This window comes from Brachyhypopomus gauderio, unplaced genomic scaffold (assembly GCF_052324685.1).
Source record: "Brachyhypopomus gauderio isolate BG-103 unplaced genomic scaffold, BGAUD_0.2 sc49, whole genome shotgun sequence".
NCBI lineage: Eukaryota > Metazoa > Chordata > Actinopteri > Gymnotiformes > Hypopomidae > Brachyhypopomus > Brachyhypopomus gauderio.
The window spans coordinates 541367-554926 of record NW_027506874.1 but is presented as its reverse complement, the minus strand read 5'-3'; the positions used below and the strand labels follow the sequence as shown (position 1 = coordinate 554926).

General features: G+C 46.9%; 1 protein-coding gene across 1 annotated transcript; it reads right to left on the bottom strand.

Moving 5' to 3' along the window:
- Nucleotides 1-111: 111 nt before the first annotated feature.
- Nucleotides 112-13238, bottom strand: ankrd34a (ankyrin repeat domain 34A). The gene is made up of 2 exons (XM_076986849.1): nucleotides 12893-13238; nucleotides 112-3997 (listed from the first exon to the last, which is right to left on the bottom strand). Exon 2 carries the CDS (start codon nucleotides 3932-3934, stop codon nucleotides 2357-2359), a length of 1578 nt encoding a protein of 525 aa, XP_076842964.1. The 5' UTR covers nucleotides 3935-3997; nucleotides 12893-13238; the 3' UTR covers nucleotides 112-2356.
- Between the last annotated feature and the right edge of the window lie 322 nt (nucleotides 13239-13560).

Below are 13560 nucleotides of genomic sequence, written 5' to 3'. Positions count from 1 at the left end.
TCCCTTTGCTCTTTTGATCCTGAGTTTGACCTGTGTCTAAAACATTTTACTGTGGAGTCTGTTGAGATAAAGATTTAAAAACATGCAAAGACAAAGACACTAATGTAGGTATTCGTTTAATCATGCCTTTATTCAAAGCACCATAAATGTCTCATATGAACATGAGACTTATTCTCATTGTGTGTGAAGATTATTACACGGACACTATACTGCTGGCCAACCTAAGGGTTACTCCTAGCACAAAGTCATCTCATTTTTAATCGATTATTTATTCTGTTCAGTACATTACCAGTGTACCACACCAAACATACAAAATTACAATAAATATTGAATCCACTGAACTAGATGTTAATACTGCACTGCTGTTCCTTTTGATACAACGCGATGTAAGACACTTTGATGTGCAGTAATCGGTCCTATGACCCACACGACATAGCAGCACGCCAGGAGACACATGTCCTTTACAGCGTCTACAACAGGAGACACTCCTACTGCAACGGGTCTGGTCAGACATACCTGAGCACTATTTAAACAAGTTCACTGTTTTTTTGTTTGTTTTGTTTTAGTACAGCATGTCATTGTGTGATCTATTACAAATATACTCAGAAACGTACAACTCAGTGCAACTACCCAGTGTTGAAGCATCCAGAGCCCTCGATGAGGCCAACCGGAGAGATTTCCCATTAGAACAGAATAACGCTCAAATAAATGTACAATGTTATCTGATACGTTTTTTAAAAAGTACGTTTAAATAGATTCTGGTTAAATCTTTGATTACAAAGATACATTTATATCTAGTCCTATGGGAACATACCTTAATTGAGAACATAATGAACATTTCTGCCTATGATTTAGTCTTTTAAACGTAGTTGCATCCACACTGAGAGCAGAAGTCACGTCTAACCCCCAAATGTCCTTATAATCTTTTTGTTTTGAAAGACTGAAAACAAAAGACGAAAACTGTGAAAAGTGCGACCAGTCACACAGGCATAGAAAAATATTACTCTATTTTCTTTTTCGTGTTAAAGTACATTTAAATCCGTCCACATAAATAAACATATGCTAACTCGGAGCACTAAAATAGATTTTCAACTAAACGGAAGCAAGACTCTCAACTACATTTTAAGCTTTGTTAAACTATTTCTTGGTTATTTGTATATATATTTGTCTCGCTACACTGACAAACACTACACTGAAACTAATTCAATTTCAAATGAGTGTAAACGGTGCTTTGTGTGTTCAGCGTTTCTATTATTCTGAACGTCGACGCTCCTCAGAAGTGCAGATTGCTTTTCGCGCTGCTAAAGTAACGATCCTCCAACGTTCACCATGACAATATGAAACCAGAGAAGGTGCAGCACATAATATTGCACACAGAGATACTTGAAACACAAATTCTTATTTTACTTGCTGTGAAATCTATACATTATCTACAGGTGCGCCTTATCCCTTCTGCAGGCCAGGCGCGAGCATCTCCTCGTGCCTGCGCCTTTTGGTGCGCGTAAACATGAATGGGCTCCATGGAAATTCTTTGGGATTCTGAGTTAAGAATTGCACTTAATTTTTGTGTGTTTTTGCATGCATACAGAGTTCATTCTACATCCTAATATATGCAGGAGGTTCAATCGGAAGATATTTTTTTTCTGTTTTTACCGCGCAGAATGTTTTATTACGGTTTCGCTATACACAAGTCTTAGAAACGGATCTTTTAAAAAATAATTTGATTTAAATTAACTTGAGGATTTTTTGCGGTAAACCTACAGCATCGATGCCAAATCAGTGTTTATTCTGTAGGACGAAGACTTCATGTTCCTGTATATTTAGTTTCAGAAGTAGCTACGCCATCGTAAGCACTCGTCACGTGAGTGCGGGGTTCGTATGCGCCAGGGGACCTCGTGTCGCGACGGGGGACGGGGAGTCGCGCCGCCAGCAGCGTTTCTGTCTTAAACACATTCCAGCTGTGTCACTTTTAATGCTTTAGAAAAAGGGATCGTGCGTAAAACGTGAATATCTAAAATGGCATGAGCCATTCGTCAAATAGAACACACTGGTGAGAAACCTAGCAATTATAAGAAACCAAAAATGACATTAAATGGTACCAATTTAAAAGAATCAGTCAGACATGCTATCGTGGCAAACAATGAATGGAAGGTCGAAGCCACCAGCATGATGTAATTTGCATACTGCTATTTGGTGGCTATTAACTTTCAGCCATTGTTAGCAACACCAGTGTTCTGCCTGAACTGTTGAACAGGCCTTGTAGATTATGCATTTTTTTAAAAGTCAGTGTCTAGTGATCTGAATCTGAAGTGAATGTGTGTGCGCGTTATGTAGTTCTCTCAATCTTCCATTTGCTTCAGTCTCCGTTGACCTCCATAACCTTCTCAGCAAGGATCTCCTGGAAGGTGGAGAGCTGCTTCATCTGCTCCGTCTGCATGGAGTGCCTCCTCATCAGCTTCTTCTTCATCTTAAAGTCCGGCCCACGCTTCGGTGACGACGGTGCCACCGGCAGCAGGATCTTGGTGCCAGAGTGTACAGGGGAGGTGGGCTTGCCGTTGGCCCGGATGTCCGGGATGGGCCTCTGTGGGTTGACGTTCAGCGGCGGCAGGAACCCGGGTCGCGTGTGCGAGATGTGGTCCAGGAGGAGCGTGCCGGATCCCCGGCGCTCCAGCAGGCCCGGTGGCCTCCTCCTGATGGTGATGGGAGACACCGAGTTGGGGATGCTCTCCAGGGACTCGCGGGAGGAGCTGGTGAGCAGCGAGAGAGGAGAGGCGTTGTACCTGCGCCGCTCCACCGACACACGGCCCGAGTCCGGCGAGCCGGGGATGGACTCGGCGCACAGGTGGGTGTCGGACTCGTAGTGCTCCATGCGGGTGAGTTTGGGGTGAGGAGGCGCGCGGGTGCCCCCCGCAGAGGGGTGCCCGGCGTTCTCCTGGGACTCGGGCGCCGTGTTCCTGCGGTACAGCGACTGGTGCTGCTGCACTTTGTCGGCCCAGGAGGGGGCGCTGAGAGCGGCGCAGTCCTCCGAGCACGAGCGGTCGATCAGCTTCGGCGAGCAGGCGTCGTGCGTCTCGATGCTGTGCCGGCGTGAGAGCAGGGGCCTGCCCGGCCCGGAAATCGACAGGCCGTTCATCTCCATCACCACCTTGTCCTCCTCCGCCAGGTTGCCCTCCACCCGCTCCACTCTCTCGGCCAGCGCACTCGGCGCCACCAGGCCCCACGGCTCCGAGTTCAGACGTTTGAGGAGCTTGCGCGGCGGTGGCCTCCTCTCGCCCGGTGGCCTGTTGGACGGCAGCGGGAGGGCGGAGGTCAGGGCGAAGCTGAAGATGCCATCCTCCTCCTCACCAGCAGGGGAGCCTGATGTGCGTATCTCAACGTCCGAGGGCGACATGCAGGCGGGCGAGACCTTGTCCACCACACCCGGCGAGGGCGGCGAGTTCAGGTATTGCTTGGTCTTCTTGGTGCCCGAAGGTGAGGTGTCTGTGGTGATGATGATCACCTCTTTGCCCTTGGCCTTGCAGGCATCCAGAAGGACCTGCAAGGTGTCCCTGTCGCCCCTGTTGATGGCGTGCATCAAGGCTGAGGAGCCCGAGTAGTCTTTAAGACTCGGGTCGGCGCCGTTCTCCAGAAGCAGGGACACCACGTCTTTTCCGGCTCGCTCGGCACACGCGTGCATCAGCGCCGTGCGGCCCAACTTGTCGGGGATGTTCGGGTCGGCGCCCTTCTCCAGCAGGTAGCGCACCATCCTGTGACGCGTGTGCGGGTCGTCGTAGCCCGCCAGGCACGCGGCCACCACGGGCGTCTCACCTCTCTCGTTGCCCTCGTTGATGTAGGCGCCGCCCTCCAGCAGCAGACGCGCCAGACGGAGCTTCCCCTGGAACACGGCCTTCAGCAGGGCGTTGCCCTCTGTACGCAGGGCTCCTCCGTCTCCCATAATGCCCTGCTCCTCCCTGGCCCCGCCCTCCTCTCCTCAGTACTGCCTGCACATCTGGACAACCTGTGTTTGGGGTGAGAAACACACCGGGCCGGTTTGTACGGGCACTCGTGCACGTTTGCGAGCTGACAGCTCTCACACTTGCTGGTGGCACTGCAGGAGAGAATAACAGGGTTGAGTCCTTAGATAAGAAGTCTGTATAAACTCACTTTTGAGTACAGCCATACTGTCTGCAGAGTGTGATGAAGAGGAGTTTAGTCCTGCAGAGTGTGATGAAGAGTATAGTCTGCCATTTCTTTCAGCACTCACATTCATCACACCAAATGACGCCCCAGAACCATGCAGTTATAACAGCGCAGGAACGCTGCAGGACCCGATACTGTCCACTGGATATACTGCTGTCTTAAAACACCACAGGGAATGACAGGACAAGAGAGTTTGGGGCTCTGGAAAGAAACCTGTCCTAAATGTTTAAATTGGAGAACAGATTGAGGAAAAAACAAATCACTTGAAAGGTTTGAGACAATGCCACACCACTCCAGGCCTTTAAAAACTGAATTATTGAACAGCGTAACACGTCTATGACCCCATCCATCACACCAGGAGAGGCTGATAATTCATGGTTGAACAGAAATGTACCTTCACTTTGGGTAACAGTGGTAGAAGGAAAAAGAAGTACAGTTGTGTAATTGTTCATATATTTGTCATAAATAGTTCTAATTAAATCATATAGTTGTTTTAAATTACACATAATTCATATAATAAATGCAATATAATTAATTAATATAATGAATGTCTCCGTAAAATTTTTTTTTTTTTTTTTAAAACCTTTTGGAAAAAGGTGGAGTCCCTTGTCATTAGGGCCCTGGTGCTGACACACCTAGAATATATCAAAGAAACAATATCATCGGATCCCTCCAGACTTTACAGCGTTATGGTCTGACAAAGAATGTCTTAGAGAGAAACCTTCAGTGTAAGGCTGAACCATTCATGGTTACCATTACCGAACACAATGAAAAAAAAGTCAAGCACTGTGTGCCTGACAGTGCAATACAGCCCATAGGCCCTGAGTCCTTCATCAGTGATGTTATACAGCCCCTAGGGCCCTGAGTGATTCATCAGTGATGTTATACAGCCCCTAGGGCCCTGAGTGATTCATCAGTAATGTTATACAGCCCCTAGGGCCCTGAGTGATTCATCATTGATGTTATACAGCCCATAGGCCCTGAGTCCTTCATCAGTGATGTTATACAGCCCCTAGGGCCCTGAGTCCTTCATCAATGATGTTATACAGCCCCTAGGGCCCTGAGTGATTCATCATTGATGTTATACAGCCCCTAGGGCCCTGAGTCCTTCATCAGTGATGTTATAAACCCCCTAGGGCCCTGAGTCCTTCATCAGTGATGTTATAAAGCCCCTAGGGCCATGAGTCCTTCATCAGTGATGTTATACAGCCCCTAGGGCCCTGAATCATTCATCAGTGATGTTATACAGCCCCTAGGGCCCTGAGTCCTTCATCAGTGATGTTATAAAGCCCCTAGGGCCCTGAGTGATTCATCAGTGATGTTATACAGCCCCTATAGGCCCTGAGTCCTTCATCAGTGATGTTATACAGCCCCTAGGGCCCTGAGTCCTTCATCAGTGATGTTATACAGCCCCTAGGGCCCTGAGTCCTTCATCAGTGATGTTATAAAGCCCCTAGGGCCCTGAGTCCTTCATCAGTGATGTTATAAAGCCCCTAGGGCCCTGAGTCCTTCATCAGTGATGTTATACAGCCCCTAGGGCCCTGAGTCCTTCATCAGTGATGTTATACAGCCCCTAGGGCCCTGAGTCCTTCATCAGTGATGTTATACAGCCCCTAGGGCCCTGAGTCCTTCATCAGTGATGTTATACAGCCCCTAGGGCCCCTAGTCCTTCATCAGTGATGTTATAAAGCCCCTAGGGCCCTGAGTCCTTCATCAGTAATGTTATACAGCCCCTAGGGCCCTGAGTGATTCATCAGTGATGTTATACAGCCCCTAGGGCCCTGAGTCCTTCATCAGTAATGTTATACAGCCCCTAGGGCCCTGAGTGATTCATCGGTGATGTTATAAAGCCCCTAGGGCCCTGAGTCCTTCATCAGTAATGTTATACAGCCCCTAGGGCCCTGAGTCCTTCATCAGTGATGTTATACAGCCCCTAGGGCCCTGAGTCCTTCATCAGTGATGTTATACAGCCCCTAGGGCCCCTAGTCCTTCATCAGTGATGTTATAAAGCCCCTAGGGCCCTGAGTCCTTCATCAGTAATGTTATACAGCCCCTAGGGCCCTGAGTGATTCATCAGTGATGTTATACAGCCCCTAGGGCCCTGAGTCCTTCATCAGTAATGTTATACAGCCCCTAGGGCCCTGAGTGATTCATCTGTGATGTTATAAAGCCCCTAGGGCCCTGAGTCCTTCATCAGTAATGTTATACAGCCCCTAGGGCCCTGAGTCCTTCATCAGTGATGTTATACAGCCCCTAGGGCCCTGAGTCCTTCATCAGTGATGTTATACAGCCCCTAGGGCCCTGAGTCCTTCATCAGTGATGTGGACTTAATTTGATGCTCAGAAAGCTTGTTGCACCAACCATTTTGATTCAGTAAATTATGAATAAAAAGCTGAAATGAAATATAGCCATCAAAAGTAGATATTCATATTCTATAAACAAATGCACATAGTACAATTATATAACATCTATAGTTAAATAATTAAATAATAAATGATTATTTTGGGTGGCAGAATTTCAGTCATGTGGTCCCGTCCTCACATGACCAGGGTTCCCTCCTCCGTGGCTACATTAACACTGCGTTAGTCAGCTATGAACCAGCAGCTGTGTGTGGCCACAGGGTGAGTCAAAGCCCTGATTACGGTGATCAAAGTAATAAAGCAGCCTTCCCCAACAGCACAGAGGTTCCCATCAGTCTGTTTGTGTAGCAGAAGGCAGAGAAAGATGTCCGTTGCAAATACACAAGCTTGATGTGTGAATTAGGAAAGCATTACTACAACAGCACTGCAGCATGAGAGACAGACAGATAGACAGACAGACAGACAGACAGACAGACAGACAGAGGGGGAGATGCAAGAATGTGATGTGTGATGTGTTTCAGTGGTTTGGATTAATTCAGAGTGATTTCAAATCCAATATAACCAAAGTAAATCCCTATTAGACAACACGTGAAAGAAGCAAGACCTGCCATACAGCAAGACCTGCCATACAGCAAGACCTGCCATACAGACATCAGAGGAATAGAAGGATGTGATGGCTGGTGATGGAAGGAGAGAGGACCTGCGACACTGGAGGGTCTGTATGACAGTTCAGTGTCGTTATCAAGGACTAGTGGCCCCACTCCTAGCAGAGGGATCAGCTGATCTGGGGCCAGTGCAGAGCTGAAGGTGAGCAGGACTGAACGACATGTACGGTGTGCATGAGTGGACTGTCCTGCTGTTTGTGTCATAGGTGGACTGTGATGATCCCTGTTAAAGTGTTTCCAGCTGCTTCAGAGCCGCTGTGGTCAGAGGGGCTTTGGCTTATGGCTCTCCTGGGTTGGCAGGGTCTGTACGTGGCAGCCATTTTTAGGGACTGAGAAGAAGAGCTTTGGCAGAGGATGTGTGTGTGTGTGTGTGTGTGTGTGTGTGTGTGTGTGTGTGTGTGTGTGTGTGTGTGTGTGTGTGTGTGTGCATGCTTGTTGTGATGTACCTACACCAACATCTTTTCTGTCTCACACCCACAGAGTCGATCCAAACTGGGCAGATCCACAGATCCAGTGTCTGGACTCCAGCCTCCGCCCTGAGCCGCTAGCCCTGCGCCGCTAGCCCTGAGCCGCTAGCCCTGAGCCGCTAGCCCTGCGCCGCTAGCCCTGCGCCGCTAGCCCTGAGCCGCTAGCCCTGTGCCGCTAGCCCCGTGCCGCTAGCCCCGCGCCGCTAGCCCTGAGCCGCTAGCCCTGTGCAGCTAGCCCTGCGCCGCTAGCCCTGCGCCGCTAGCCCTGAGCCGCTAGCCCTGAGCAGCTAGCCCTGCGCCGCTAGCCCTGTGCTCTGCTATCTCCAGCTCTCTCCTTACTGATTCTCTGTGATTCCAGACCATACTCAACCTCAGCAAGCTAGAGCTGCACTTTTATGCATACTGATATGCTGCAGAGAGAGAGAGAGAGAAAGAGAGAGAGACCGAGACAGAGAGAGGGAAAGAGAGAGACAGAGAGAGGGAGAGAGACAGAGGGAGAGAGGAGACAGAGAGAGAGAGAGAAGGAGAGACAGAGAAAGAGAGAGAAGGAGAGAGGCAGAGAGAGGGAGAGAAGGAGAGAGAGAGAGAGAAGGAGAGAGAGAAGGAGGCAGAAACAACTGTGTTTTAGATGCAAATGCTAAACGGAAAAGCTCTCCCAGCTGAGACAGTGAGACCACAGAAAGCTCTTCTCTGGATGCAGACCCAAGCTCTCCATATGACTCATCTCCAAAAGGAACTCAAATCAGGACTATGAAACTAGAACATTTAGGAGCCATCCAAACTGAAGCAATTCTGTTTCATTAAATCCGTGTTACCTGTTCAGACCTGCTGTTCTGGTCGTGTGCTGAGAGGATGAGTGGATGAGTGAGATGTGATGAGAGGATGAGTGAGATGTGCTGAGAGGATGAGAGGATGAGTGAGATGTGCTGAGAGGATGAGTGAGATGTGCTGAGTGGATGAGAGGATGAGTGAGATGTGCTGAGAGGATGAGTGGATGAGTGAGATGTGCTGAGAGGATGAGTGGATGAGTGAGATGTGCTGAGTGGATGAGTGAGATGTGCTGAGAGGATGAGTGAGATGTGCTGAGAGGATGAGTGAGATGTGCTGAGAGGATGAGTGGATGAGTGAGATGTGCTGAGAGGATGAGTGAGATGTGCTGAGTGGATGAGTGGATGAGTGAGATGTGCTGAGTGGATGAGTGGATGAGTGAGATGTGCTGAGTGGATGAGAGGATGAGTGAGATGTGCTGAGAGGATGAGTGCTTCCTGTTCACCCTGTCAGCTTGTTTAAATGATGGCAGTCAAAGAACGATGCTCTCAGCTGTAATAACTCTGGACCTGCTGGTCCTCCGCTCTGCTAAACCCCTCCTGTAAACACACGCTGCATCACAGGGCCGTGCTGGATAACCATGGAGGAATCTGTGTTACTGCTTAGATGTTTGTCTGCGTGAGCTTCATCCAGTAAAATGAATCTGGCCCTCAGTCAACAGACACACTGGGTTGTTCCTCTATCTCAGGCTCACTCTGTCCCTGCCTGACCTGTGTGTGTGTGTGTGTGTGTGTGTGTGTGTGTGTGTGTGTGTGTGTGTGTGTGTGTGTGTGTGTGTGTGTGTCCGTGCGTGTGTGTGCGCGTGCGCGCGTGTGTGTGTGTATGTGTGCGCGTGTGCGTGTGTGTGTGTACGTGCGTGCGTGTGTGTGTTTGTGTGTGTCTTTCAGTGGGAGGTAGTGAGCTCGTTGACATCAGAATCAGACAGAACTAGACATTTCTCACCAGTTGGACTGAATATCTCCTGCTCTGGGGGTTCTTATTATGATTAATTGAAATGCTCAGTACTGCACTGGGAGATGTAAATGACGAGCTGAACATTCAGCCAGGAATGAGCTCGATCCAATTCGCTCTGGTCTCCTGACAACAGGGGATGGAAATTAATCTCATGTTCTCACCCTCAAACCTCTGAAGCCTCCCCCCCCCCCCCCCCCCCGCACGCCTCATCAGACAGGGTGCATGTGCCTCTCGAGACTGATGTCAATTCTCCATGCCGCAGTCAAGATTGAGGTTTGTGGTGGTGTGGATGGGGTGGATGTGGGTAGATGGGGGTGGGTCATGGTGGTGTGGATGAAGGTGGGTCATGGTGGTGTGGATGGGGGTGGGTTGTGGTGGTGTGGATGAAGGTGGGTGGGGGTTGGGCTGCCGTAGTGTGAGTGGGTGGAGTCATTGTTAGAAATGAACAGAGAACTCTGAGACCATCTCCTGCCTGCTGGTTGTCTCATTAGATCTCATTACTCCATGAATATTCATTGCTTTTTAAATGTGCTGTGCTTCAGCCTGTGAGATGTCCACAGACAGAGCTCCGCCCCCACTGCAGCACGGCTCCGCCCCCACTGCAGCACGGCTCCTGAGGCCCAGGGCGTGAGGGACTAATGGGGCTGTCTTAGATGAAGCCGGGCTGGCCCGGTATCATCTGCCCCCCTGACCCAGTCACGTGTGATGAGTCCTTTCATCACTCATAACACTGGCAAGACTAATGCAGGGGATGATGGGAAAACAGCACCACAGGGCCCCGCCCACTTTATACACAAACCATACAGCCAGCAAACAAACAAAAGCAACACAAGACGGCATTATTATATATATCAATGCATTTGTAACTTGTAATGTATTTGCAATAAATTGGTAGCTAGACTGAATTTACAGTCATGGTTATACACACTTGTATCACGTTCCACAAGTGTTTCTCACTAAGGTCTTTAATCGTATTTCTTATAAATCCTTCCCACGTCCAGAGGGGCTCCTGAGTTTTAGGCTTTAAGCTCATACTAGCGTCATACTCTGGGTTATATTAAATGTCTCCTCTTTCCCCACTTTTTAAGGCTATTTTTCCTCAGTAACTACTGCAGCTCAATTCCTTTAAATCAATTTGCATACAGAGAAAAGGGGAAAGAAAAGTCAAGGAGAGGATATGGGAGCAGGAGGGAGAATACAGTCCTCATGTCAGAGTTTCATTAACATCATTAACATCACAAGAGGACTTCTGTTCCTCCTACAGTCTGTGGTGTTCAGTAGACAGAGTTCAGGTGTGACTCCTGCTCCTCCTACAGTCTCCTACAGGGTTCAGGTGCCCATAGGTGTCTGATGTTTGTGTGAGCTTGTTCCAGTAAAATGAACTGGACTGGACTGGACTGTGTCTTCACTGAACTGGTCAAGACACACTGAACTGCCATCCCTCTCTTGCAGCGCAGTAACGTACACGGGGCCAAAAAGATTAAACTTTTGCAACGATAGAAAAAAATATCAATCAAATCCAATGTTTTGTATAATAAGACAATGTGAGATAAGAGATGAGATAATCCTGCATTAGTCACACATTGGGGAAATGTGCAAATTTATAGGGAAGAGGCCATTTTAAGGGATATTCTTCTAAAATAATAATTATGGCATTGTGCCATATTATTGACTGACAGATTATCTGACTTTGTCTTGGAAAATGTATATCTGAATATAGTAAAAGAGTAAATACCAGTAAATCTGCTATTTTAATTTAGACTTAATTCAAACTAAAACCCAGACTGTTGAATTGATTTCATTGCTGTAGTATTGTTGCAATAGACAATTTTGTCCACTATAAAATGCAAACTTATTACTTTGTATCTTGACAAAGACTCTATTGGGCTATTGACCTACATTATATAACTGGATGTAAAAACAAACTTTCCCCAGTAGCACAAATCAATAATTTTGGGTGGTGGTGGGAAACGCAGGAGCGACAAACACGCGCGAACCATTTTGGTGTCGTCACTGCTGGGGGCGTCATAGCGACGTCATAAAGACGGGCCTGCTGTTCTACGTCACTCTGCCTACACCGATTTAATCACTGAAATGATAAAAATATATATATATATATTCTAGTGTTATTAAAATTGTTTAACATTTGTAAAAATACTAAATGAATAGGCTATGCTGAATCTTTTTTCCAACGATATTTTATAGTTTTATTGGCAGCTTTTGATGGGTGAATATTTCGGTTCATTTTCCTGATTTTGATGGTTGTCTGAAAGAGGGGAGATGTGTGTACCTGTCATTCGTGTTTTTGCAGGATTTCGGAGGAGATGGAGATTGTTCTGCCTTTTTCTGTCTAGCCTGTCTTACGCTTCCGTCGCTATCCATGGTCCTGACTAAGAGCACCGATGCAAAACAGTAATTTTCCTAAATCAAGCACGCAGTTATTTATTTATTTATTTACAAGAAAGCATAAAATGGCCCAGCCGCCAGTTCTATTTATAGTCATAAAGTGTCAAATTCGGTGTCAATTCCTTACGTCAGTCGTTTCTGACGTAAGTTTTTTCTACATTAATGAATAAACAAAACGATCTCCTCGTAACAATATGACGATTAAATATCCTGGTTGAAGACATATTTATCAAAGACATGTAAACAGTAGAATATAACGTTACACACACGCGTGCTTTAATTACTATCCAAGACCGAATTAAGTTACTCAACAGCATTTTTGTTCATCTTGTGCGCCTTATTTACTTAGATAGCTTTTTAAAATATTTTTGTGTTTTACTCATAAACCTTAAATATCCATACAACATTCAATCACTTGATAAAATTAATATATAAATCATGCGGATTCAAGACTCCTAAAACTACAATGAACAATGGAATTTCATTTTTAAACGCTCCGTTTTGGGTTTCAGATGGTTGTGTAAATATGCGGTGTGAATACAGGGCACCTGCACTCCTGCGCTCGGGGAGAAGACAGCAGTAATCTTGAACATCTGTGCAATACCACAGCCTGCGTTTGAACTTATAAAATGAAATCTGTCTCAAGCGGATAATGGGATCAGAAACGTTTACACAATTGATTGAAATCAAAGACGTGATTTCAAGACGGTTTTCGCGATGAGAATATTCCACGTACTGCTGTAGTGCATGTCACATATCATCTTACGGACAATACTCGAAAGTACACTTAAGTAATAAAATCAAGAAACTAATATAAATAATACAAATCGCTCACAGTCTAACCACTTGTAAGTGTATATTATGATTGTAAACGCAAAACGAAGTACAATGTCCTCAGTATAGGCTAGGTGTTCCGTTCAACTTATCCTGCTTACTGAAATAAATACAAATCTAAAACACTTGAAGTGAGATCATGTATGATCCGCAGCGCCGAGCCACTTTGTGCAGTTGGAGCTCAGTGTGTCGGTCTTACCGTGGGTGGCGTGCGGCTAGATTAATCCCATAGCTGCGTTGATTTTTCCCCAAATCCAGTGAATATGTGTGTTATTCTAGGCAGCGCCTCCACTACACCTCTGTTGTGCGTTAGATCGGCGCCCCTTCCCCCACATTTCTCCCGCGACCACGAGTTTAGACGCGGCTGCGGGGGCGGCGGTGGGCGGCGGGGGGATGCGGCGACAGCCCGACGGAGACGAGAAACGGGGCTTAAGTGAAGCTAGTGGACACAAGCTCTGTAATAGGCGCGGATCGCTTTCCTAATCTCATCATTAAAGTAGAGTATCTTTACTGTCTAAACCAGTTACCGTCAACTCCATGGGCGGGTGTCCTGCTGACGTGCAGATGTGCTGTTTTATTTCATCTCCTTCGTTTTTAGTTTTTTCTGGTTCAGTGGATTTTTTGGGACTTGTATTCTATTAGCTGTGTTATGCAGGTCCTAAACCGCTAATCAAACACTTCTTACATCTCTTCAATTGTTTGATCGAGTTTTTGTTACCTAGTGTTATATACATTTTAAGTACATAGCTTATTCTCTAAGGGAAGAGCATCACATCAATACAAAACACTAACGTGAAGCGCGTGCCAGGTGATTGTGTAACACCTGATATACTACAGGCTAAAGCTGCATTCATAGATTACTGCATT

Coding starts and splice junctions, on each gene's coding strand:
- ankrd34a (XM_076986849.1), bottom strand. CDS start 3,934: ATGGGAGACGGAGGAGCCCTGCGTACAGAGGGCAACGCCCTGCTGAAG.